This window comes from Phyllobates terribilis, unplaced genomic scaffold (assembly GCF_046119375.1).
Source record: "Phyllobates terribilis strain yellow unplaced genomic scaffold, ASM4611937v1 Scaffold_9__5_contigs__length_417890890, whole genome shotgun sequence".
Classification (NCBI taxonomy): domain Eukaryota; kingdom Metazoa; phylum Chordata; class Amphibia; order Anura; family Dendrobatidae; genus Phyllobates; species Phyllobates terribilis.
The window spans coordinates 64,918,785-64,945,127 of record NW_027362769.1 but is presented as its reverse complement, the minus strand read 5'-3'; the positions used below and the strand labels follow the sequence as shown (position 1 = coordinate 64,945,127).

General features: G+C 45.5%; 1 protein-coding gene across 1 annotated transcript in view; it reads right to left on the bottom strand.

The window, feature by feature from the left end:
• Window positions 1-3,085: 3,085 nt before the first annotated feature.
• LRRC3 (leucine rich repeat containing 3) overlaps window positions 3,086-26,343 on the bottom strand; it is a 97,121-nt gene continuing 73,863 nt past the window's right edge. Inside the window, exon 2 of the mRNA XM_073645617.1 lies at window positions 3,086-5,546. Coding sequence (XP_073501718.1) covers window positions 4,623-5,399 — 777 coding nt within the window. The 5' untranslated portion in view covers window positions 5,400-5,546 and the 3' untranslated portion in view covers window positions 3,086-4,622. The remainder of the gene's footprint in view (window positions 5,547-26,343) is intronic.

Below are 26,343 nucleotides of genomic sequence, written 5' to 3'. Positions count from 1 at the left end.
CCCCAACCTTTTTTGCACCAGGGACCGGCTTGAAGCAAGATCATTTTTCCATGGCCCAGCAAGGAGGGGGTGGGGTGGGCGGGGCTTTGGTCATATGGGGGCGGGGTAATGGAGGGATTTGGAGTTTAGTGCATACTTATCATATAGTGTAGACCAGGTCCCCGCCAGGAGCTATGCCAGGAGCCCCACATAATGTGCTGTGCCAGGAGCCGCATCACTGAGGCCCCATCACGCCCTGCAGCAGGACAGGGCAGCTGTCCTGACAGCTGCTGTTCAGCTGCATTTACTTCATCCCAGGGGCGGACACAGACTGTAGTGGGCCCCTGTGCAAGAAATTTTTGGGGGCCCCCCCCGCCCTTCATAAGGCAACAAAGTTATGTAAACATAACCCCCCCATGTGCATCTCTCACCCCCCCATGTGCAGCTCACCCCCCGTGCATCTCTCATCCCCCCCCGTGCATCTCTCATCCCCCTCCGTGCATCTCTCATCCACCCCCCGTGCATCTCTCATCCCCCCCGTGCATCTCTCACCCCCCCGTGCATCTCTCATCCACCCCCCGTGCATCTCTCATCCCCCCCGTGCATCTCTCACCCCCCCGTGCATCTCTCATCCACCCCCCGTGCATCTCTCATCCCCCCGTGCATCTCTCACCCCCCCGTGCATCTCTCATCTCTCCCCTCCCTCCCATGTGCATCTCTCATCTCTCCCCTCCCCCCATGTGCATCTCTCATCTCTCCCCTCCCCCCATGTGCATCTCTCATCTCTCCCCTCCCCCCATGTGGATCTCTCATCTCTCCCCTCCCCCATGTGCATCTCTCATCTCTCCTCTCCCCCCCATGTGGATCTCTCATCTCTCCCCTCCCCCATGTGCATCTCTCATCTCTCCTCTCCCCCCCATGTGCATCTCTCATCTCTCCCCTCCCCCCATGTGCATCTCTCATCTCTCCCCTCCCCCCATGTGGATCTCTCATCTCTCCCCTCCCCCATGTGCATCTCTCATCTCTCCTCTCCCCCCCATGTGCATCTCTCATCTCTCCCCTCCCCCATGTGCATCTCTCATCTCTCCCCTCCCCCCATGTGGATCTCTCATCTCTCCCCTCCCCCATGTGCATCTCTCATCTCTCCCCTCCCCCCATGTGCATCTCCCATTCCCCCCACTCCTAGTTAATTGTATTTAAAAAAAAATAAAACTTGTTATACTTACCCCCATGCGATCCCTGCAGAATCCTGGCGCTCGTCCAAATCGCTGACACCAGGTTCTCCTGACTTCCGGCCATGTGATGGCGCCGTCACATGACCGGAAGTCAGGGGAATCATGAAGGTGCTGCCGCAGCAGCGCAGCGCTAAGATGTCCCGGACCCGGCGCTTAGCATGCGGCCGGGGGCCCCATGAGGAGAGAGACGCACAAGAGGGGGGCTCCGAGGGGGCTCCTACCGGCCGGGCCCCATACTGGAGTCAGCGCAGTCATGCCCTGATGGCGGCCCTGCTGGAGGCTGGAGGGGCCCCCTCTCCCCGCGGACCGGCTGAAAAACCCCAACGGCCCGGTCCTGGTCCGCGGACCGGCGGTTGGGGACCTCTGCTATACATAATACAGTTAATACAGTTAACATAAAAATCTCCATTGAAAGGATGCAGCAATCACTCAGATTTAGAAAGCAACATATTCTCTGGTATTCATAAACAATTTATTCAATTGTGAAAAAAGAAACAATGGCGACGGGAAAGTAAGAGTTGGGGATTTTCTTGGATTATTATTTAAAACTGGTAGAAAGTATCACTCATGAACAAGTTGCATTGGTAAAAAAAAACTGATTAAGGCCACTGCACTGTAACTGTATTGTGTATGTAGTTATTGTATAAAAGCTTCAAAATGATCAAAACCGAACAACACAACATGTACTGTCCATGAATGTTCCATAATCAAAGATGATAATTACTATGTTCTCCTCTGTATGACAGCGGTAATGTGCTGTGTTTTATGCTGGAATTGTACCATAGGTCGACATAGGAGGAGCGTTTTACTAATCGTTTTCCTGGCTTCATTATGTATATCATTATTTACAGTCTTCTGCATTGCACATGGGTTAATGTATACACTTATTGCTTGCCGCAGATATATAGATATTTTCTGTACACTTAATGCTTCCAGTGTTTTGTTTTATAGTATTTTTTTCTCATGTATAACAGAACATCAATAACCATATAAGCTAGTTAAACAGTATAAAGTAAAATAAAAATAAAAATTAAACCTAGGGTAAGAATAAATTATAAGACAGACAACCCATACTAATAGCCATTATCTTCTGCCTGGACCAGAAGAAGATTTATAGAAGGATGCCACGGTGGTATTTTGAAGAGATGAGGAGGCATTGATATGTAATTGTGAAAAATACAGCTGTGGCATCCGTCTTTGGAGATGGTAATGATGCTGTGGAGTCGTGGTTTTTAGTTCCAAAGGATCAGAATTACTTCTTGAACGATGCCTTAAATATACAGAGCTTGAAAGGTAATAATGTCTAATAAAATAGTATAACATGAAGTTTTATTCTAGACTTCACACAAGTATTTGGTGAGTTTTTTACATCATTATTTGTAAGCCAAAACCAGGAGTGGAACAATCAGAGGAAAAGTATAATAGAAACACGTCACCACTTCTGTATTTATCACCCACTCCTGGTTTTGGCTTACAAATACTGAGGGAAAATACTGACCAAATACTCAATGTGTACACGTGGCCTTAGAGTATTTGAATGGCCTAATAAGGCCACGTACACACGTTGAGTATTTGGTGAGTTTTTTACCTCAGTATTTGTAAGCCAAAACCAGGATTGAGTGATAAATGCAGAAGTGGTGACGTGTTTCTATTATACTTTTCCTCTGACTGGTCCACTCCTGGCTTTGGCTTACAAATACTGAGGTAAAAAGCTCACCAAATACTCAACGTGTGTACGTGGCCTTATTAGGCCATTCAAATACTCTAAGGCCACGTGTACACATTGAGTATTTGGTGAGTTTTTTACCTCAGCATTTGTAAGCCAAAACCAGGAGTGGAACAATCAGAGGAAAAGTATAATAGAAACACGTCACCACTCCTGTATTTATCACCCACTCCTGGTTTTGGCTTACAAATACTAATGTAAAAAAATCACCAAATACTGAACGTGGCCTAACTGTGGTGAGCCAACAGTCAATCAGCATGACGTTGGCAGTCATGCCCCATCGAAAGAGTAGTTTGGAAGAGGAAGAGCTGCTCTGTGGACGTGAAGCAGCTGAATCGCAGGCAGGAACGGTCGGTGATGACTCTGAGCCAGCACTGGGCAGAACAGGCAGGGAGTTGCCTCTGTTAGCAACTGCCTGACTGTTAGTTTTTAGGCCCATACTAAAAAAAAATAATTCTGGACAACCCCTTTCACTCTTTTCCATCAGTGTATCTACAACATACAAGAACACATCAGCTCCTGAGCCCTAGTATAACATCTGCTACAAGGCCGTCCACCCTCCATCCTCCATGTGCCATTTATTATACTGGGGTACTCTTTGGCACAGGGGTCTTTGTGCCCCGTCTAAGACCAAGGCCAGGCTACACCCCAGTGTCACACTGATTTGCTTTCCTTACAAAAGATGACAATATTATACCATCAATCTAATAACCTGTATTTTCTATTAATATGTGCTGATTTACATTGGTCAGTGTGCTGTCCAGTTATTACTTAGACAGCATACGTTCATATATTATGCTTGTCTGAAAGAGCCCTTAGAGCCAGCCAGTGACCACATGGCTCAGTTGACTAATCAAAGAGGCCGGTCTTTGCAGACTTCTTCCTGTCCACACAATCAGGCCATGTTCACAAGTTCAGTATTTGGTCAGTATTTTACATCAGTATTTGTAAGCCAAAACCAGGAGTGGAACAATCAGAGGAAAAGTATAATAGAAACACGTCACCACTTCTGTATTTATCACCACTCCTGGTTTTGCCTTACAAACACTGATGTAAAATACTGACCAAATACTGAACATGAGAATCTGGCCTTAGACTAACAAGTCTCTATAAAAAACTGGTAGGGAAAGACCTGTTAGTCTAACTGATCAAGGAGAAGATGGCAGGAACTTGCCTCCTGAACTAGTCATCTATTTCCTGGCCAAATTTAAGAGTTTTAGCGTAAAACACGGATGTATGTCATGGAGGTCTCTGGGTGCTGTCTGTTAATGCAGCAAGAATCAGCTGTCACCTTCCCATTAAAGGATTTCTACTGGGCTTCTTTCATTACATGGAGAAATTGCAGTGTACCCGGCAAGTCCAGATTTGAAACTAGAAGAAACTAGATGAATGATGAAATTTGTAAAATTGCATTTTAGATCCATTCATGAAATTGAGTAAAAAATAAACCATGGCGTTACCCATACTTAGGTCAAAGCAATTTTATTTATAAACTGGAGTAGAAATAGTTTTTCTTACGATGGCCAACACCAAAGTTTTTCTTTATACTCGTTTTCACTATTGTTTCTCTATACTTTGCAGCAGGAAAATGTTTAGCAATTTAGTTTGTTTGTAGCTGGTATTCTTTCAGAGTAAACGTCAACACACCATCTAATGCCATTTTTTAACACAGTTGCAAAAATTCACAAGACTGTGCTTATAGTATCAAAGTCTTTGGTTATCTGAGTGCTAGGCAATGACTTCAGGTACTCCAGGTGTCTTCTGGCATCCTCTTGGTTGTGTCTCACATAATAAACAACATATGTGATCACCATAGTAAACCAACCAAACATAGTAATGAACATGGCCACATCAGTGGTCCTATGGTGGATATTGCAAAAATTAATGCCTGAGTCTAGAACTTGAATTAAAGGTTTACCCACATATTCCTCCTGTACTGAAGTCTGGCAGGAAATGTCATTAACTGTGTCTGGGTCCAGGTTCAATTCCCTTAACATTTCCTGAAGAGAACAGTCACAATGTAAAGGATTATTAGAAAGGCGGATTTTGCCTTTCAGATTGGCCAATGCTTCTTTGGGGATACTTTGAATCTGATTTCCAGACAAATCCAGAAGCCTCAAACCATCTGTAAGTCCTTTAAAAGCAGACAGTTCAATTTTCTCAATGGAGTTCCGAGAAAGGTCCAGTTCTTGGAGATGACTCAAGTCCTTAAATGCATTGTTGGGTACCTGTTGAATCTTGTTTGCATCAAGCTTTAAAGAAACGGTGTCCATGGGAAGGTCTATTGGTATTTCCTCCAGGTTTCGTGAACTGCATTGGACCACCACGGCTCCATTGTTATCTGAGCACTGACAGCTTTTGGGGCAAGATACAATGAATTGGAAATGGAAAAAGAGCAGCAGAAGACCTCGGTTGAATAAAAAGTCTGTACACTTAGATGTTTGCTCTGCTGGGTGCATCTTATAGAGGTACACATACACTGGATAGACTATTACCTCACTTCTCACAAAACATACACTTAAGTCATACTTGAATATAACTTTGCAGTTGACCCAGTAGGAATTCTTCTGTCAGTAACAATGATGAATACTTATTTCTGCAACAGCCTGTAAAATAAAAAGGAAATATCATTTACGACTTCAATTTTATGTCCCATGTCATCAATGTATGCAGAACATTATACAAGTCTATACATAATATCAAATGCATGTGTCTCTGTCTGCCACCTCAATAAACATAGGATACATAGCTCAATTTAATAGCAATCTGTATGCTACAACGGGACTATTTATCTAAGGAACGTCTAAGGACACAGAAATGCTTTTTTTATATTGCTTTAGTAATGTGATGAAAAGAGAAGTATGAAATGGGAATATAACAATGAAAATGTCAAGCAGAAAATGTAGGACTCTTAAGATTTGGTTTCCAAATACGTGGTCGTCCCTGTCTAGAATAGTTTTACAAAGAAATTGCCAAAAAAACAATCTACACAGCATCAAAATCTCCAGATAGATCGAACATCTTTTTCTCTAGGAACAACATCTTCCCTGGAAATAAATAATGGCAGTGATAGTCTTTAACATTTAAGAAATTCACCTTTTGTTTTTCCAGTTGACTAAAAATTTTTAAAAAGGCTATCTAGTGTGAAGAAAAGTTTTCACGCAACCTTGGACAGGCCCACTGGAAAACCAGAATATTCTACCCTTTCCATGGAACACTAGGCAGTGCATGTAACTAACAGGAAAGAGTTTTCCTGTTTATATATCAGCTGGTGTTTTGCACGACTAAAGGTTTTAACTTTATGGATTGATAACTTAAAGGGGTTGGCCACTTTATCTTTACTAAAACATTGGGGACATGATTTTGTGGCATTTGCAAATATATAGGTATTACGTGTCCACCCGTTGCTGTTATTAGTACAGCCTTTTTTGTAGACTGTGCAGCTCTCCTGTCCACAAAATGGCTACTGATGGAGGCACAAGTGATCAGACCTGTCCATCAGCCTCCTGCAATTAAAAACTGCACATGGGAAAGTTGTTTTTCAATTGGAGGATGCTTATGGACAGTTGTGGTCACATGCTCCTACATCTACACCTAATGAATGCAAGATCCTACCTGCCACTTTAAATTTTTAGGCTTTTATCCCAGGAAAGCCATGTTTTTTTAAATATTAGGTTTAGGGTCCCACTACAGTAAGGATGCCTTTCCGTGGCTGGTAGGCATACATGAAATGGCCAATTTATATGCAATGTACTTTCATTTTATGAGTATATTATACAAGGCATTAATAAGATTTAATTATTGCATATTCAATGTTTGCACACATCTTGTTATATACAGGGTACTGCTGTATTTCTTCGTTTGTATATTGTGCAGCCATAGCATACGCCTGTTTACACTTGATCAGTTTTTGTTTTTTATTTCTCTATTTTAATAACAGTTGAGCTATTCAGTCTCTGAGAAACAACACTAAAATGTACAGGAGAATCCATAATACTTATATATTAATAAGTGCTTCAAGTTCATGTCCCAACATTTCTATTAAATGAAATATAAAGTGGCCAACCCCTTTAACGCACTAACACAAATCATTTGGCGACTTTTGGCATTTACAATCCAGTTTCGGGAAACTCCACCAAATTGAGCGGATCTGGGGAAGAGCTGTAGCGGGATTGGTCGTAGCTACTCCTGTTCATCAAATTCATCAATAGTATTTTTTACAACAGAAATGTTACACCAGTTCCTGTCTAGAGTAACATTTCTAACGAGGCACACAGAAGTACGCAGCACTGACAAGATGCGCCAAAGTCATTAAGTGGTGTGCACTTCTTAATAAATTTGGCGATATTATTCTTGCATTAAAGGGTTTATCTATGACTATTTGTTGAAATAAAAATCAACAGGCAGGTAATTGCTAACTACCTGACTGTTCTACCGGACATCGATACATAGCGGTCATTGACTGCTTCTGTCGGCAATTCAGCTGCTCCATGTCGACAGAGCAGCTCTTCTTCTTTTGGGATGCTTTGTTGACGGAGCATGACTGCCAACATCATGCTGATTGATAGCGATCTTTCTACAGTCAGGCAGTGGAGAGCCGGCTGTCAATCAGCATGACGTCGGCAGTCACGCCCCGTCAACAGAGCAGAGGGGAAGAGAAGTTACTGCTCTGTCGATTTGACGTCAGCGGAAGCCGCTGAATCGTTGGCAGGAGGAGTCTGTGACTGCTCTGACTTGGCAGAGACTAGCGTCAGGCACAATGGGCAGGTAGTTATCAACTACCTGCCTGTTAGTTCTTAGGCCCGTAGTAAAGAAAAAAAAAGGCCCGGATAACCTCTTTAACACTATCACACAATACATCGTCAAAAACAATTGATTACCTCAATAATACTCTATTTTTTTTTTTTTAAATCAAAAATCCATTAGAAAAATAGTTTGCATATTTCAGCATAACATTGGAGAAATATGGCAGTACAGTATGGGCCCACACATTTCTATTATAGATCATGGTACCTTAGGTTTGAATTTCTCCCTAAGAAAGTCTTCAAACCATAAATAGTAACAAAACTGTCATTACTAAAATAAAATGAAATTTTGAAGTTTAAAAATGTATATATCATTGAGCCAACACTTTTAAAATGCAAAATGAAATTTTTTTAACTTTTATGTAATTTTGACCTGGCGACATATACAGTATATGGAATGGCAAACGACACTTATGTTTTTGGCTTCTTTTGTAGCAATATCTCTTTATTCCTTAGCTTGCCGGTCTAAATATAGCACCCTTTAACTCTGTTGGAAAATCAGTATAATACCAATTAAGGCCATTTTGCCTTTCCCGGGGTTCTCTGGTCATTTGTATTCTGTGAGATTCTTAGCACCACTCACTGTCTCTTACATCTGTTCTGCTGCAGCGTCTCTTTCGAAAACTCTCTGTCTGTTGCCGTGTGATGTGCGGCTTCTCTATGAAATCCTCAGGCTGAAAGGAGCTCATTTCATTAAAAATTTCTTCTCAGATGCTGTTTAAACAAACTCATTATAGGCAACAAAACAGTTCCCTTTCTGTAGCCTTTCATGTGTGTGATATAAATCCTGGAATAATAAACCAGGATTAGCTATGGCATTCATTATATATATTTTTTTTAATTTTTAAGCAAAATATTTTTACAAAGCGAATTAGAAGCTGAAGAATGAGAATAAGTTAATGAGTCTGCGCAGATCACTGCCCTTTAAGGATATTTTTTAAATTTTTTTACCCTGATTACATCAGTTTTTTAGAGACCTTCATTCATACTTCATATGACGGCTTGTTTATTCTGTAATACATACAACGCCTTAGAATTAGAGACAAAGGTACAGTAAGTAATGAATATTAATGGCACATTTGTTGTTAAGGAAAAATATGCAAACAAATGAGAGTTGATACAGCACTGAATTGTTCTAGAAATTACATATTTGTAAAGCCAAAAATGCAAAGATGATATAAAGCACCTAGTATAATAAATGTAATATATTATGTGCTATATTAAATATTTACATTTCTCGAGAACTTGTTCCTAAAAGGTTTCTAAACTTTTCTATACACACTTCAAAACTCAAATTGCAACACCAAGAAGAAAAAGTCATGGAATTATGGAATTCAAAGGATGGATAGAGGTGTTAATGATATGAAAATTATGAAAAAATCTAAACAAAATTTTCAAAACAGCTTGTTTAATTCAGGACAAAGTATGAGCGCCACGCGCAGAAATCCCTGCCCTTACATACTTTGGCTGCTATCAATGAGGTTATTAATGGATCTCTGAGGACTGTTCTGTCGCGCTGACACGGAAATTATCAAGACCCACTGCTGGCAGCTTCTTTTGCAATTGCTGACCAATGATGTCCCAGATGTGCTCGATAAGAGACAAGTCTGGAGATGCTGCAGGCAAAGGCAAAGCTATTGGTTCAGCTCAAGGGGGGATGACATTTCTTAATGAGCCCCAAACCAGGTAAACACATTTACAACTGTAGTGGTGCACCCTTATCATTGGTATAAGGGATGCTCAACAAAAGACCATGCTGTTACTGAAAATAAAATCTCTAAAGACCAAGACTGACATTACACATTGTTAGTGACCATATAGTGGTAGATATCAGTCCTTCAGAACATGTAAGAGATTACAGTACAGTTACACATAGAGACTCACAAGTAACGTTCTTTCTGATGGTGTCGTTCAAATTTCCTGTTTTTTCCATCTCAGCCCAGACCAACATGACAACTTCTTCCAGCCGCGACTCATGTGCAGAGTCTACAACAAAGACACATTTGACTTCTCAAAATTTGAGAACCATCCTCATATATTCCCAAGCCGCACAAACTCCTCATCCTGTTGATACCCCAATACTGAGCCCTCACAGCCATATGTGTCCCTATTACTGCATCTGGTGTGTAACACGAAAACAGTGCTCCTCTTAGTGCTCGACATAATAATGCACTTCACTGTGCCTTTTACAAGGAAAAATGCTTTGTTTGTGCCCTCTAGATGGTGAAATTTCCCCCCTAGAAAATATGAATGCCCTGTCCAAGTGCCCAAGAAAACAGTTCTCACATTCTGCCCCTATAACAATAATGTCACCTGAGTCCCCTCTACATACAGTAATAAAGTCCCCTGACTTCCCCATGTACAGTTCCACTAAACAAACTGGATCCAGTGATATTCTCATGCACCAAAGGTTGCTCTGTGACAGCTCGATATGACCCCCACAAGGGGTTAGATGATGCAATGTTTCTGCCATAATAGGCCTTTATCAATCCAGAAATACAAGTAATAAAATGGCTGAATTTTTATTACTTGTATTTCTGGCTTGATAGAGGTCTATTATGGCTGAAACATCTGTTACAATACTGGTGTATTACTGCTGGAATCCAGTGGCTGAAGGAGCAAAAGCAGGAACAGCAAGCGGTAGTAGAAGTTCTTGGAGTTAGCAAAGGAGTTGTAGGAAACAATCTGTAGATAGGTGAGAGCAGTCTGGGTAAGACAGTCCAGGAGCTGGAGACTGGAACTAGACTAAATGGCTAGACACAATACTCAAACAATTAGTGAGAGATCCATGCGGCTTTAAGAAGGCCTAAACAGGAAACAAGATGGATTCCACAGGTTCAGAATCTGCCATCTTAGTAAAGGGCAATTGCAGAACACACAAGCAGCTTCCACTGGTAAGGAGTGGGATTTCAGCACAATTATTAAGGTGAACAATAGCAGCCACTAGTGGTCATACTGAAGAACTACAATAGGAATCCTGACAACGTTGCATCATCTACCTCAATTTTGGATCTTTGCTATATGATTTTAAGGATGGAATAAAAGCTACATATTATCCCTATGTAAACTCTATGGTGCATTTAACACATATTATTTGTCTCAATTTCTTTGAGGAGTCAATTCAGCTAACATGTAACCTCAAAAAAGTTAAAAACAACAGTCTTTATTAGAAATAATTAATCAACGGACTAAACATATCAAGCCTGTGAACACACAGAGGGCACTGATGGGTTACCTGATATATAAAGAAAAAATATTATTTTCTGATATAATGCCAACACTGAAGTGTAAAGATTCAGACCTCAACTGATCAGATATAGATAATTATGTCAGAAAAATTTCTATAGCAGGAGGATTTTAGTTAGTTAGGAACTCCACATCCTTTGATTATAAATCTCCTCCTGATGCTCCCACAGAATGGCAATCAGAATACAGGACCCAATCAACAAATATTCAACAGTGTTCTCAAACAATATAAAGTGACATGGTGCAAACAAAGTGCACACTTAAAAACACATCTCAAAGATAAGTCTTCACTTAGTTTTATGCAAAGAAACTTAGTCCCTTACAATACTGATCAGACACTATGATACACCAGTCTGTCCACTTTTCCTTCCTATCAGCAGAGGTTGGCACCCTAGTTAAAGATGGCGGTATGGCGCCCCCGCTCCTCAGTGGCTGCACCTCTCTGGCCCTGGACAACAATAACACTATGCTACATCACAATACAATGCAGCCTCCTAAACACGGATCACATGTAATTGCACTGAAAATACTGCCATTTCTGGCCACTAGTGTTGAGCGAACATGCTCGACACTGCTCGGTACTCGCCCGAGCATCACGCTACTTGGGATGTTCGGCGAGCACCGAGCATTTCCGGGTTACTCGGGCGGGAGCTCGGGTCTCCGCCCTGCATGTTTGGCGCTCTTTACAGAGCCAATGAACATGCAGGGATTGCCAGCCAGTCACTGTAGTGCTGCAGCCATGTTGGTTGTGGGCATTACAGTGATTGGCTGGCCGCACAGCGTCACCTCGAGTATTTAAAAACGGGCGCCGCCATCTTGGACACAGTTGCTCCAGATTAGACAGTGTAGGGACAGCGCTGCTGATTTAGGGAGAGATATAAACTGCAAAATAGTTAGTGTAGGGTCTGTAAAGGCTGCCAGAACAAACAAACAGTCCTTTTCAGGACTAATATCCATCCCAGATACCAGGCAGGCAGGCAGGCAGGCTGTATAGGAGACGCAGTGGTTATACCAGCAAACGCTGCATTACAGTCCTGTGTGCTCCTGTTGCTGAAATTGCTGGAATTAGCACCAGGTGTCGGGGGCCAGGAAAAATCCTTTTTTTTTCATCTAAATCCTCTTTTTTTTTTCCTCCTTCACACTGTACAAATACCCGTCTTATTAACCTTTTGGTGTGTCCAACCCCCCCCCCCCAAAAAAAAAAGCATGCCTATGATTTTTCAGACACAAATATAACTGTTGAAAATAGTCTGGTGTAGGCTAGAGAAACAGAAGTGTTGTTTTGCACTTCCACGGTTCAAACCTCTGTATTATCCATTTTGGGCCATTTGTATCTAAAAAAAAAAGCAGTTTGAGTGTGTCGCTCACTGTTCAGCCGCAAATATCTCTATTTAAAAAAGTGTGGTATACCCCAGTAAACAATAACTGTGGTTTTGCCCTCCCACGGTAAAAAATCTCTATTATTCAGCTTTTGGTAGTTTTTTCCGTAAAGAAAAACAGTAGTGTCTCCTGACTGTTGTGACACAAAAATATATCTGTTGAAAATAGTCTTGTGTAGGCCCGACATCCCAGTGTGGTTTTGCAGTTCCACGGGTCAAATCGCTGTACTATCCAGTTTTGGGCCTTTGGTATCTAAAAAAAAAGCAGTTTGAGTGTGTCGCTCACTGTTCAGCCGCAAATATCTCTATTTAAAAAAGTGTGGTATATCCCAGTAAACAATAACTGTGGTTTTGCCATCCCACAGTAAAAAATCTCTATTATTCAGCTTTTGGTAGTATTTTCCGTAAAGAAAAACTGTAGTGTCTCCTGACTGTTGTGACACAAAAATATATCTGTTGAAAATAGTCTTGTGTAGGCCCGACATCCCAGTGTGGTTTCGCAGTTCCACGGGTCAAATCGCTGTACTATCCAGTTTTGGGCCTTTGGTATCTAAAAAAAAGCAGTTTGAGTGTGTCGCTCACTGTTCAGCCGCAAATATCTCTATTTAAAAAAGTGTGGTATACCCCAGTAAACAATAACTGTGGTTTTGCCATCCCACGGTAAAAAATCTCTATTATTCAGCTTTTGGTAGTTTTTTCCGTAAAGAAAAACAGTAGTGTCTCCTGATTGTTGTGACACAAAAATATATCTGTTGAAAATAGTCTTGTGTAGGCCCGACATCCCAGTGTGGTTTCGCAGTTCCACGGGTCAAATCGCTGTACTATCCAGTTTTGGGCCTTTGGTATCTAAAAAAAAAGCAGTTTGAGTGTGTCGCTCACTGTTCAGCCGCAAATATCTCTATTTAAAAAAGTGTGGTATACCCCAGTAAACAATAACTGTGGTTTTCCTCTTCCACAGTTCTAATCTACTCTTTATTACCCTTTTTCCATTGATAGTGCAAGTGTAAGCTATTTTACTTCATTTACAATGGGCAAGGCGCGTGGCAAGGGACGTGGAAGTGGATGTTCTGGTGATGGTTCATGCAGAGGACGGGGCCGTGGCCAAGGTGAAAATGTGCCACAACCAACAGCCACATCTTCTCGCTCCCACTTCTTGACCGAATTACTAGGGAAGCACAGAACAACACCAGTATTGAGAACTGATCAGTGTGAACAGGTTATTAATTGGATATCAGATAATACTTCCAGTTACCTGGGCACCACCACCTCCGGTCTGTCTTCCTCACGGTCAACTCTTAGTAGCCGTGAGTCTCGACCGCATACTCCTCCTCACCCTGATGCTCCTTCCTCCCACCATGCCGAGTGTCGTCAGACAGCAAGTGATCCCACACTTGGACACTCTGAAGAGCTGTTCACTGGTCCATTTCCATATTTGGGCCCCTCGCCTGATACGCTTGAAGTGGTGGAAGAGGAGATCCCATGTTGCGATGCCCAAATATTTGAACAGCCACGGCCACAGGAAGTCGACGTTGGCAATCTGTCACAAGAGGTGGACGATGACGAGACACAATTGCAAAGAAGTGAGGAGGAGGATCGTGGTGCGCAAGTGGAAGAGGAAGAGGTGGTGGATGATCTAGTAACTGACCCAACGTGGAAGGAGGACATGCAGAGTGAGGCCAGCAGCACACAGGGGGAGGGAAGCAGAGCACCCCAACAGGCAGGAAGAAGCAGTGTGGTGGCCGCAGACAGAATGCAGGCAACCGTTCCCCGTAACACCAACACGAGGGACGTTGCCAGTACAAGCGGTAGGTCTTCCAGAGTCTGTAATTTTTTTAAAGACTCTGCTGATAACCCCAAAAAGGCCATATGTTCCACCTGCCATGCCAGCATCAGCAGGGGTGATAAAACTACCAGCCTGACCACCACCAGCATTATCAGGCACATGGCAGCAAAGCACCCGACTTTGTGGGGCGAAACCCAGGGTCCACGACCAGTGTCAGCGGGTGTCACCACTGCTTCTTCCACTGTTGTGCGTGCAATTGAACCCCCTGTTGTGTGTGCAAGGCAATCCCCTGTCCATACTGCATGTAAAGATGCCCCCTCCTCTCAGTCTTCTCTTGTTATGGCAGTTTCTCAAGAAACAGCATCAACGTCCACTTCCACGTCCCACCGCAGCGTTCAATTGTCCATATCCCAGACCTTTGAACGAAAGCGGAAATTCGCAGCTAACGCCCCACAGGCCACAGTCCTAAATTCGCACATTTCACGACTGCTTGCGTTGGAAATGCTGCCTTTTAGGCTGGTGGAGACAGAATCCTTCCGCAATCTTATGGCGGTGGCCGTCCCTCTGTACTCGGTCCCCAGCCGACACTATTTTGCCCGGTGTGCCATCCCCGCACTACACAAGCACGTGTCCCAAAGCATCTGCCGTGCCCTCAACAACGCAGTTACTGGGAGAGTCCACCTGACAACGGACACGTGGACCAGTGCTTGTGGCCAGGGACGGTACATCTCTCTGACGGCACACTGGGTAAACATAGTGGAAGCCGGGACCCAGTCGGACCTTGGGATGGAACACATCCTCCCCGCACCGAGGATTGCGGGCCCTATGTCAGTCAGAGTTGCCCCCACAGTGTACAGCTCCTGCGCATCCTCCTCCACCTCCTCCTCCTCATGTTCAGCCTCCATCTCAGATATCACCACATCAGTTACAAGCTGGAAGCATTGCAGTACTGCCTCCGCCAAGCGGCAACAGGCTGTGCTGAAACTCATAAGCTTAGGTGATAAACCTCACACTGCTTGTGAGTTGTGGACAGCTGTGAAAGAGCAGGCAGATCTGTGGCTGAGACCGCTGAACCTACATCCTGGCATGGTCGTGTGTGACAATGGCCATAACCTGGTGGCGGCTCTGAGGCGAGGTGAGATCACACACGTACCATGCCTGGCTCATGTGCTTAACCTCGTGGTTCAGTGGTTTCTTAAATCGTACCCCGAGTTGCCAGATCTGCTCGTGAAAGTACGCCGCCTGTCAGCTCATTTTCGCAAGTCGGCTACAGCTTCCGCCGCCCTTGCTGTGTTGCAGCAGTGTTTGCAGCTTCCGGCACACCGACTGGTGTGTGATGTCCCCACACGTCGGAACTCTATCCTCCACATGTTGCAAAGGATTTGTGAGCAGAAGAGAGCAGTTGTGGAGTACCAGCTGCAACAAGGCAGTCGATATTCAGGTCAGACTCCACACATAAGACCTCAGGAGTGGACCTGGATGTCTGACATATGTACCATTATGACAAACTTTGAGGAGTCAACCAAGATGGTGAGTGGCGATGACGCCATCATTAGTGTCAGCATCCCACTTGTCTGTCTTTTGCAACGCTCTCTGCAGAGAATTAAAGAGGAGGCATTGCAGCCAGAGTATGATGAGATGGATCAAGAAGCCGTAGCGGGCGATTACACACAGCCCAGCCTCATCTCATCCCAACGTGCATTGGGGGACAATGAGGGAGAGGAGGAGGAGGAAGAACAGGAGCTGCTATCATGCGTTGTAGACGGTAGTACCTGTACAAGTGTCATACCGTCGGTTCAGCGTGGGTGGCCTGAGGACAGGGGGGGGGAGGAAGAGGAGGAGGAGGAGGAGAGCATGGTCAGTCGTCATCTTGGTGAGGACACGGAAATCTTGCCCGTTACCAGTTTGGCACGCATGGCTGACTTTATGTTACGCTGCCTTAACCGTGACCCTCGCGTTGTCAAAATGTTGGGTGACAGTCATTACTGGTTGGTAACACTTGTAGACCCCCGCTACAAGGAGAACTTTCACTCTCTTATTCCTGAGGTGGAGAGGTCTACAAAAATGGGGCAGTACCAGAAGGCCCTTGCTGCAGAACTCTTAAAAAAATTCCCATCTAAACACGCTAGCGGCAGAGGTCACAGTTCGTTGCCCAACCAAGGCGTACAGGCGAGAGAGATGCAACACCAATCTAGCAGAGGCAGGGGAACACTGTCAACGTTCTGGGACAGTTTTCTGACACCCACCCAGCTTACAGGCCCTGAGGCGCGGGGTACTCTCACAAGGAGTGGAAAGTTTCAAAAGATGGTGAGGGAGTACCTTACCGACCGTACCAGCATCCTCCCTGATTCCTCTGTGCCTTTTAATTATTGAGTATCCAAGCTGGACACTTGGAATGAACTCGCTCTGTACGCCTTGGAGGTCCTGGCCTGCCCTGCCGCTAGCGTGTTACCGGAGCGTGTTTTTAGTGCCGCTGGGGGAATTATAACTGATAAGCGCACTCGCCTGTCAACTGACAATGCTGACAAGCTGACCCTTATCAAAATGAACAAGGGCTGGATTGGGCCAGACTTCTCATCACCACCAAATGACAGCAGAGTAACATAAAGTCAAATCCACTGTGTTATTTCGGGAGGTGTATTCACATGCACCGCTTCACACCCACACATGAGTATACGCTTCCTCGTTTCGGCTGTTTTATATTCTTCTCCTTATCCTCAGCCTCCACCACCACTATACCACCAGGGTGCCAGCATTGCAAGTTCCTCCGTCCTTATTTTTGGCAGCTTTTGCTTGCAAGGCATAAGCAAATACTATGGGACACCCACTCCCCAATAATGGGACTTACGTTTGTAATATGCTGTACTGCATGGCTCTTGAAAGGGGCATTGCAAGTTGCTCCGTCCTAATTTTTGGCAGCTTTTGCTTGCAAGGCATAAGCAAATACTATGGGACACCCACTCCCCAATAATGGGACTTATGTTTGTAATATGCTGTACTGTATGGCTCTTGTAAGGGGCATTGCAAGTTGCTCCGTCCTAATTTTTGGCAGCTTTTGCTTGGAAAGCATAAGCAAATACTATGGGAGACCCACTCCCCAATAATGGGACTTATGTTTGTAATATGCTGTACTTCATGGCTCTTGTAAGGGGCATTTCAAGTTGCTCCGTCCTAATTTTTGGCAGCTTTTGCTTGCAAGGCATAATCAAATACTATGAGACACCCACTCCCCAATAATGGGACTTATGTTTGTAATATGCTGTACTGCATGGCTCTTGTAAGGGGCATTGCCTTTTTGCTCCGTCCTAATTTTTGGCAGCTTTTGCTTGGAAAGCATAAGCAAATACTATGGGAGACCCACTCCCCAATAATGGGACTTATGTTTGTAATATGCTGTACTGCATGGCTCTTGTAAGGGGCATTGCAAGCTGCTCCGTCCTAATTTTTGGCAGCTTTTGCTTGGAAAGCATAAGCAAATACTATGGGAGACCCACTCCCCAATAATGGGACTTATGTTTGTAATATGCTGTACTGCATGGCTCTTGTAAGGGGCATTGCAAGTTGCTCCGTCCTAATTTTTGGCAGCTTTTGCTTGGAAAGCATAAGCAAATACTATGGGAGACCCACTCCCCAATAATGGGACTTATGTTTGTAATATGCTGTACTTCATGGCTCTTGTAAGGGGCATTGCAAGTTGCTCCGTCCTAATTTTTGGCAGCTTTTGCTTGCAAGGCATAAGCAAATACTATGGGACACCCACTCCCCAATAATGGGACTTATGTTTGTAATATGCTGTACTGCATGGCTCTTGTAAGGGGCATTGCAAGTTGCTCCGTCCTAATTTGTGGCAGCTTTTGCTTGCAAGGCATAAGCAAATACTATGGGACACCCACTCCCCAATAATGGGACTTATGTTTGTAATATGCTGTACTGTATGGCTCTTGTAAGGGGCATTGCAAGTTGCTCCGTCCTAATTTTTGGCAGCTTTTGCTTGGAAAGCATAAGCAAATACTATGGGAGACCCACTCCCCAATAATGGGACTTATGTTTGTAATATGCTGTACTGCATGGATTTTGTACGGGGCATTGCAAGTTGCTCGGTCCTAATTTTTGGCAGCTTTTGCTTGGAAAGCATAAGCAAATACTACGGGAGACCCACTCCCCAATAATGGGACTTATGTTTGTAATATGCTGTACTGCATGGCTCTTGTAAGGGGCATTGCAAGTTGCTCCATCCTAATTTTTGGCAGCTTTTGCTTGGAAAGCATAAGCAAATGCTATGGGAGACCCACTCCCCAATAATGGAACTTATGTTTGTAATATGCTGTACTGCATGGCTCTTGTAAGGGGCATTGCAAGTTGCTCCGTCCTAATTTTTGGCAGCTTTTGCTTGGAAAGCATAAGCAAATACTATGGGACACCCACTCCCCAATAATGGGACTTATGTTAGTAATATGCTGTACTTCATGGCTCTTGTAAGGGGCATTGCAAGTTGCTCTGTCCAAATTTTTGGCAGCTTTTGCTTGCAAGGCATAAGCAAATACTATGGGACACCCACTCCCCAATAATGGGACTTATGTTTGTAATATGCTGTACTGCATGGCTCTTGTAAGGGGCATTGCAAGTTGCTCCATCCTAATTTTTCGCAGCTTTTGCTTGCAAGGCATAAGCAAATACTATGGGAGACCCACTCCCCAATAATGGGACTTATGTTTGTAATATGCTGTACTGCATGGCTTTTGTAAGGGGCATTGCAAGTTGCTCGGTCCTAATTTTTGGCAGCTTTTGCTTGGAAAGCATAAGCAAATACTACGGGAGACCCACTCCCCAATAATGGGACTTATGTTTGTAATATGCTGTACTGCATGGCTCTTGTAAGGGGCATTGCAAGTTGCTCCATCCTAATTTTTGGCAGCTTTTGCTTGGAAAGCATAAGCAAATGCTATGGGAGACCCACTCCCCAATAATGGAACTTATGTTTGTAATATGCTGTACTGCATGGCTCTTGTAAGGGGCATTGCAAGTTGCTCCGTCCTAATTTTTGGCAGCTTTTGCTTGCAAGGCATAAGCAAATACTATGGGACACGCACTCCCCAATAATCGGACTTATGTTTGTAATATGCTGTACTGCATGGCTCTTGTAAGGGGCATTGCAAGTTGCTCCGTCCTAATTTTTGGCAGCTTTTGCTTGCAAGGCATAAACAAATACTATGGGACACCCACTCCCCAATAATGGGACTTATGTTTGTAATATGCTGTACTGCATGGCTCTTGTAAGGGGCATTGCAAGTTGCTCTGTCCTAATTTTTGGCAGCTTTTGCTTGCAAGGCATAAGCAAATACTCTGGGAGACCCACTCCCCAATAATGGGACTTATGTTTGTAATATGCTGTACTGCATGGCTCTTGTAAGGGGCATTGCAAGTTGCTCTGTCCTAATTTTTGGCAGCTTTTGCTTGCAAGGCATCAGCAAATACTATGGGAGACCCACTCCCCAATAATGGGACTTATGTTTGTAATATGCTGTACTTCATGGCTCTTGTAAGGGGCATTGCAAGTTGCTCCGTCCTAATTTTTGGCAGCTTTTGCTTGCAAGGCATCAGCAAATACTATGGGAGACCCACTCCCCAATAATGGGACTTATGTTTGTAATATGTTGTACTGCATGGCTCTTGTAAGGGGCATTGCAAGTTGCTCCGTCCTAATTTTTGGCAGCTTTTGCTTGGAAAGCATAAGCAAATACTATGGGAGACCCACTCCCCAATAATGGGACTTATGTTTGTAATATGCTGTACTGCATGGCTTTTGTAAGGGGCATTGCAAGTTGCTCGGTCCTAATTTTTGGCAGCTTTTGCTTGGAAAGCATAAGCAAATACTATGGGAGACCCACTCCCCAATAATGGGACTTATGTTTGTAATATGCTGTACTGCATGGCTCTTGTAAGGGGCATTGCAAGTTGCTCCATCCTAATTTTTGGCAGCTTTTGCTTGGAAAGCATAAGCAAATACTATGGGAGACCCACTCCCCAATAATGGAACTTATGTTTGTAATATGCTGTACTGCATGGCTCTTGTAAGGGGCATTACAAGTTGCTCCGTCCTAATTTTTGGCAGCTTTTGCTTGCAAGGCATAAGCAAATACTATGGGACACCCACTCCCCAATAATGGGACTTATGTTTGTAATATGCTGTACTGCATGGCTCTTGTAAGGGGCATTGCAAGTTGCTCTGTCCTAATTTTTGGCAGCTTTTGCTTGCAAGGCATAAGCAAATACTATGGGAGACCCACTCCCCAATAATGGGACTTATGTTTGTAATATGCTGTACTGCATGGCTCTTGTAAGGGGCATTGCAAGTTGCTCCGTCCTAATTTTTGGCAGCTTTTGCTTGCAAGGCATAAGCAAATACTATGGGAGACCCACTCCCCAATAATGGGACTTATGTTTGTAATATGCTGTACTGCATGGCTCTTGTAAGGGGCATTGCAAGTTGCTCCGTCCTAATTTTTGGCAGCTTTTGCTTGCAAGGCATCAGCAAATACTATGGGAGACCCACTCCCCAATAATGGGACTTATGTTTGTAATATGCTGTACTGCATGGCTCTTGTAAAGGGGCATTGCAAGTTGCTCCGTCCTAATTTTTGGCAGCTTTTGCTTGGAAAGCATAAGCAAATACTATGGAAGACCCGCTCCCCAATAATGGACTTATGTTTGAAATATGCTGTACTGCATGGCTCTTGTAAGGGGCATTGCAAGTTGCTCCGTCCTAATTTTTGGCAGCTTTTGCTTGCAAGGCATAAGCAAATACTATGGGAGACCCACTCCCCAATAATGGGACTTATGTTTGTAATATGCTGTACTGCATGGCTCTTGTAAGGGGCATTGCAAGTTGCTCCGTCCTAATTTTTGGCAGCTTTTGCTTGCAAGGCTTATGTTTGTAATATGCTGTACTGCATGTGACGCGCCCCCTGGGCCGTGTGTACACGTGTGTGGGATACCCGGTTCCGGGTCTCTGGGGTCTGTAGTCTCCGTGGCGGTGACCCGGTCCCGTGGCTCAGGCTGGTCAAACCAGTGGCAGTCTTTCTTAGGTTTTGAGGTTAATTGTCCGACTCCGCCACCCGTGGATTGCGGTCAGTGAGTACCACCGCTGCGAGGCAGACCGCTGAGGCTGGTGTTGTGTGCGCAGCAGAGAATGGGATAACTCCCCACGGGAGGAGTATAGCCTCAGGGCAGTGAGTGTGGATGATGGGGGTGATGGTGCACGAGCGCAGCAGGAACGACTCAGAGTCTTTGCAGTGCAGGTCAGGGTCTTTACTGATGATTATAAGGTAGACCCTCCCGGTAGTACTGGCTAGCATAAGAGGCCTGGTCAGTCTGTGAGCAAGCAGGAGTTCCCCTGGCCAGGTGGAGTTGTAGGCCTCCCCGTCTGTCTGCACTCTTCCTGGCTACCTTGCTGTAAGCGGGTAGAAGTAGCCCACGTCCCTGAGTGTACCGTGTAGTGCTCACCCGTATGGCTGGTGACTTGGGGCCTTCTGTTAGCCTCCGCTCCACGACGGCGGTGCTGGTCCCTTGCTTGTGACTGAGCCTCCAGGCTTCTATGGCCAGAGGACCTGAAATCCCCTGCCGGCTGGTTTCTGCTGCTGGATATATAAGTCCTCACAGCCTCGGACTCCTGTGTCCGGTTCCTATTGTCTTCTGCCAGGGCGAGCTCTGCTCAGCTTCCAGCCCCTGGTCTTTAGCTCTTAGCTCCTACAGAGCTCCTTGCTGTTACTTTCCCTTGCTCTCACTCTGACTCTGACTGTTCTCTGTTCTCTGACTCACTCAACCCCGCCCCAGATCCAGTTTATAAGGGCAGAATTCTCCCCTCCCAGGACTGGGGCAGGAGGATGTTGCATGTTTAAGGGATCCTGACCAGGAAACCTCCCACTTGCTCTCCGATGTAATATCTCTATTACTGTGGTGACCAGACCCCTGGGGTGCCACACATGGCTCTTGTAAGGGGCATTGCAGTTCCTCATAATTTTTGGAAAGCCTTCCATTCACTGCTTAGGCCAACAGTGCACAGGAGACCCAGTTGCTATAAATGGAAAAAAAGGTTTAGTTAACGCCCTCTGACCTCCATGTCATTTCCAAGGGGCATTGGAGTGCCTCGAAATTTTTGGTAGGCATTGCACTCACTGTATGCCCTATAATTGTGTAGCCGAACCGCTCCTTTTGTTACAGAAACATATCCTACAAGACATATCTGGTTGACTGGCCTGATATTGATGTGAATGGTCCCTGTTCCTCCTGCTCTTTCTCCTTTGCAACTACCTCATCCATCATTTATCACCTGAAGCTTTGTTTTAACGGGAGTCATAGAGCTTGGATAGTAGCAGGAAAACATCCAGCAATCCTCGGAGGAGGTAGGATATGCGCCAAAACGCTGACCACCTCAGGCCTAGCCGCTACTACATACATGCGCTTGCATTACAACAAAACAAAGCAGATGCTAACTTCTATCATCCTCATCATGCTCCTCACCTTGGCACTCTCAACTCCCCTGATGGAGAAGCCAGGGCCCACCGAAGGAGTCTGATGGTCCGGTGGGCTCGGCCAATGCTGCCCTAAAGCAGGCCAGGCTAAGAAAAGTGTGGGAAAGGTTACCGGGACAAATAGGGGTGGCTGGGGACCGAGTATGGACACCCGTCCACCCCCTGGAGGCTGGGGAGCAAGCGGGGACACCCGGCCACCAGGCGGCTGGGGACTGAGTATGGATACCAGGCCGCCGACACAGCCATGGCGTGGTGGCCAGATTCCGCCTCCACATGCCTAAAAGGCCCAATTTAAAGTGCAAGCAAGCAAGCAGTATGGTATTGCAGCCTGGGGGTGGGTGGGTGGCAGGCTGCATACTTGCGCTTGCATTGCAAGGAATGGGAGAGGTACAATTGAACACTGCCCTGGGACAAGGACTTGAATGGGGATAGTTGCAAGTCTGCAACGACAGGTGCAAGGTGGGAGGCATCTTCGCATGTACTATGAACAGGGGTTTGGCATGCACACACTACAGCGGAATAGGCTTTCCTTCCCACTAAATGCACTGGGGAGGGCACAGGTAATGTTTTGGTATACGCGCTTAATCTTATGTATAAGGCACACCAGGACAAATAGGGGCGGCTGGGGACTGAGTATGGATACCTCGCTGCCGAAGCAGCCATGAGGTAGTGGCCAGCTTCGGCCTCCTGAAAACTAAAAGGCCCCATTTCAAGTGCAAGCTAGCAGTATGGAATTGCAGTCTGGGGGTGTGTGGGTGGCAGGCTGCACACTTACACTTGCATTAAAAGAAAACATAGCAGATGCTAACTTCTGTCATCATCATCATGCTCCTCACCTTGGCACTCTCAACTCCACCGATGGAGAAGTCAGGGCCCACCGGAGGAGTCTGGTTCTCTGGTGGGCTCGTCCAATGCTGCCTAAAGCAGGCCGGGCTAAGAAAAGTGTGTGGGGGGATGTTCCAAGGGGAAATAGGGGCGGCTGGGGACCGTTTATGGACACCCGGCTGCCCCCAGGTGGCTGGGGACCGTGTGTGGACACCCGGCCGCCGGGCGGCTGGGGACTGAGTATGGATTCCAGGCCGCCAACACAGCCATGACGTGGTGGCCAGATTCCGCCTCCACATGCCTAAAAGGCCCAATTCCAAGTTCAAGCAAGCAAGCAGTATGGTATTGCAGCCTGGGGGTGGGTGGGTGGCAGGCTGCATACTTGCGCTTGTGTTGCAAGGAATGGGGGAGGTACAATTGAACACTGCCCTGGGACTAGAACTGGCATGGGGATAGTTGCAAGTCTGCATCTTCTGATGCGGCAAGGATCACTTATGATGGGCACACTTTTAGACAGTGACCTGGGAGTCAGAGATGCTTCCAGGGGTCTTCCCCATGCTGTTCCCATGTCTTTTCAGCGCTTTATGCATGTGTCACACAGCACATGGCCAGATAAGGTTGTAAAATGCTAAAATGACTTTTCCCGGTGAATGCATTTGTCATAGTTGAAAGCAATACAAAAGTGCAAAAACGCATAAAAAATGCTACTTGTGAACATAGCCGAAGGTGTGGAGGAGTATTTTTGTTTTTGGTCATTTATTTTAACTTATACACAAGTCTTTTCCCTGGAAAGGAACTTCCTTAACATATTTCACAGGAAGTGAAAGTGGCTTAATACCTCTGACCACGTTGTTGACAGCAGTGACCTGGGGGTCAGAAATGCTTCCTGGGGCGATCCCCATGCTGTCCCCATGTCATTTGAGCACTGTCACTATCGTTTTGGACACTTGTTAGGCTTTTAAAAGACTGCCGGGGGTGCCACCGCAAAAATGCTCGAGTCTCCCATAGACTAACATTGGGCTCGTTGCTCGGGTCGAGCACCCGAGTATCACGGCGAGCTCGGCCCGAGCTTCGAGCACCCGAGCATTTTAGTGCTCGCTCAACACTACTGGTCACCATTAAAAATTTGTTTCAGTGTGTCAGTGAAGCAATTGACACCAGTTTGCTGTTCAAAATAGTTACCTACAGGCCAGGTATTTAATACTGCGTTTTCTCCATCACATGGATCACATATACGTTTTCAGAAAATACTGCCATTTCTGACCTCCATTAAAAATTTGTTTAAGTGTGAAAGTGAAGCAATTGACACCAGTTTGCTGTTCAAAATAGTTACCTACAGGCCAGGTATTTAAAACTGTGGTTTGTCTGTCACAGGCATCACATATAAGTTCGCTCCAAATTCAGTCATTTGTAGTGAGCGTGGAATATATTGTCCTCCATTTAAAATGGGCAAGGCACGTGGCAAGGGACGGGGAACAGGACGTGATGGTGATGAAGGTGCATGCAGAGGCCGAGGCCGTGGGCAAGCTGAAATTGTGCCACAACAAACACCCACATCTTCTCGCTCGACCTTCCTGTCCCAATTAATAGGGGACTGGAGAACACCACTATTGAACACAGAGCAGTGTGAAAAGGTTATTGGTTGGATAGCAGATAATGCTTCCAGTCATTAGCCACCACCACCACCACCTTGTCTTCCACACGATCAAGTCTCAGTAGCTGTGAGTCTGGACCACATATTCCTCACCCTGAACCTCCTTCCTCCCACCATGCCGAGTGCCTAGAGACAACTGATCCCACACTTGGACACTCCGGACAACTGTTCACTTTTCCATTTATTGATTCGGGCCTCTCGCCCGGCCCACTTGAAGCGGGGCAAGAGGAGATGGCATGTAGCGATGCCGAAATATTTGAGCAGCCATGGTCACATGAAGCTGACGGTGGGAAAGTGTCACAAGAGGTGGACGATGATGAGACACAATTGCCAGAAAGTCAGGAGGCGGACCAGAGTGTGGAAGTGGAAGACGAGGTGGTGGATAATATAGTAACTGACCCAACCTGGCAGGAGGGCATGCAGAGCGAGGACAGCAGCACACAGGGGGAGGGAGGCAGAGCACCCCAACAGGCAGGAAGAAGCAGTGTGGTGGCCGCAGAAAGAAGGCAGGCAACCGTTCCAACACGAAGGAAGTTGCCAGTACAACTCTTAGGTCTTCCCGAGTCTGGTTGTTTTTTAAAGACTCTGCCGATAACCCCAAAAAGGCCATTTGCACCAACTGCAAGGCCAGCATCAGTAGGGGTGGCAAAACAACCAGCCTGACCACCACCAGCATGATCAGGCACATGGCAGCAAAGCACAAGACTTTGTGGGCCTAACCCCAGGGTCCAGGAACAGTGTCTGCAGGTGGCACCACTGCTTCTTCCGCTGTTGTGCATGCAAGCCAATCCCCTGTCCATGGTGCATGCGAAGATGCCTCTTGCCCTGCACCTGTCATTGCACACTCTCAAGTAGCAGCATCAGGAAGCACGTCCATGTCCTTGTCCCAGCGAAGCGTTCAGTTGTCCATACCCCAGTCCTTGGAACGCAAGCGCAAATATGCAGCCAACGCCCCACAGGCCACACTACTAAATTCCCACATTCCGCGACTGCTTGCGCTAGAAATGTTGCCTTTTAGGCTCATGGAGACTAAAGCATTCCGCAACCTGATGGCGGCGGCCGTTCCTCAGTACTCGGTCCGCAGCCGCCACTATTTCTCCCGGTGTGCCGTCTCCGCATTACACAAGCACGTGTCCCAAAACATTAGCCGTGCCCTCAACAGCGCAATTACCGGTAAAGT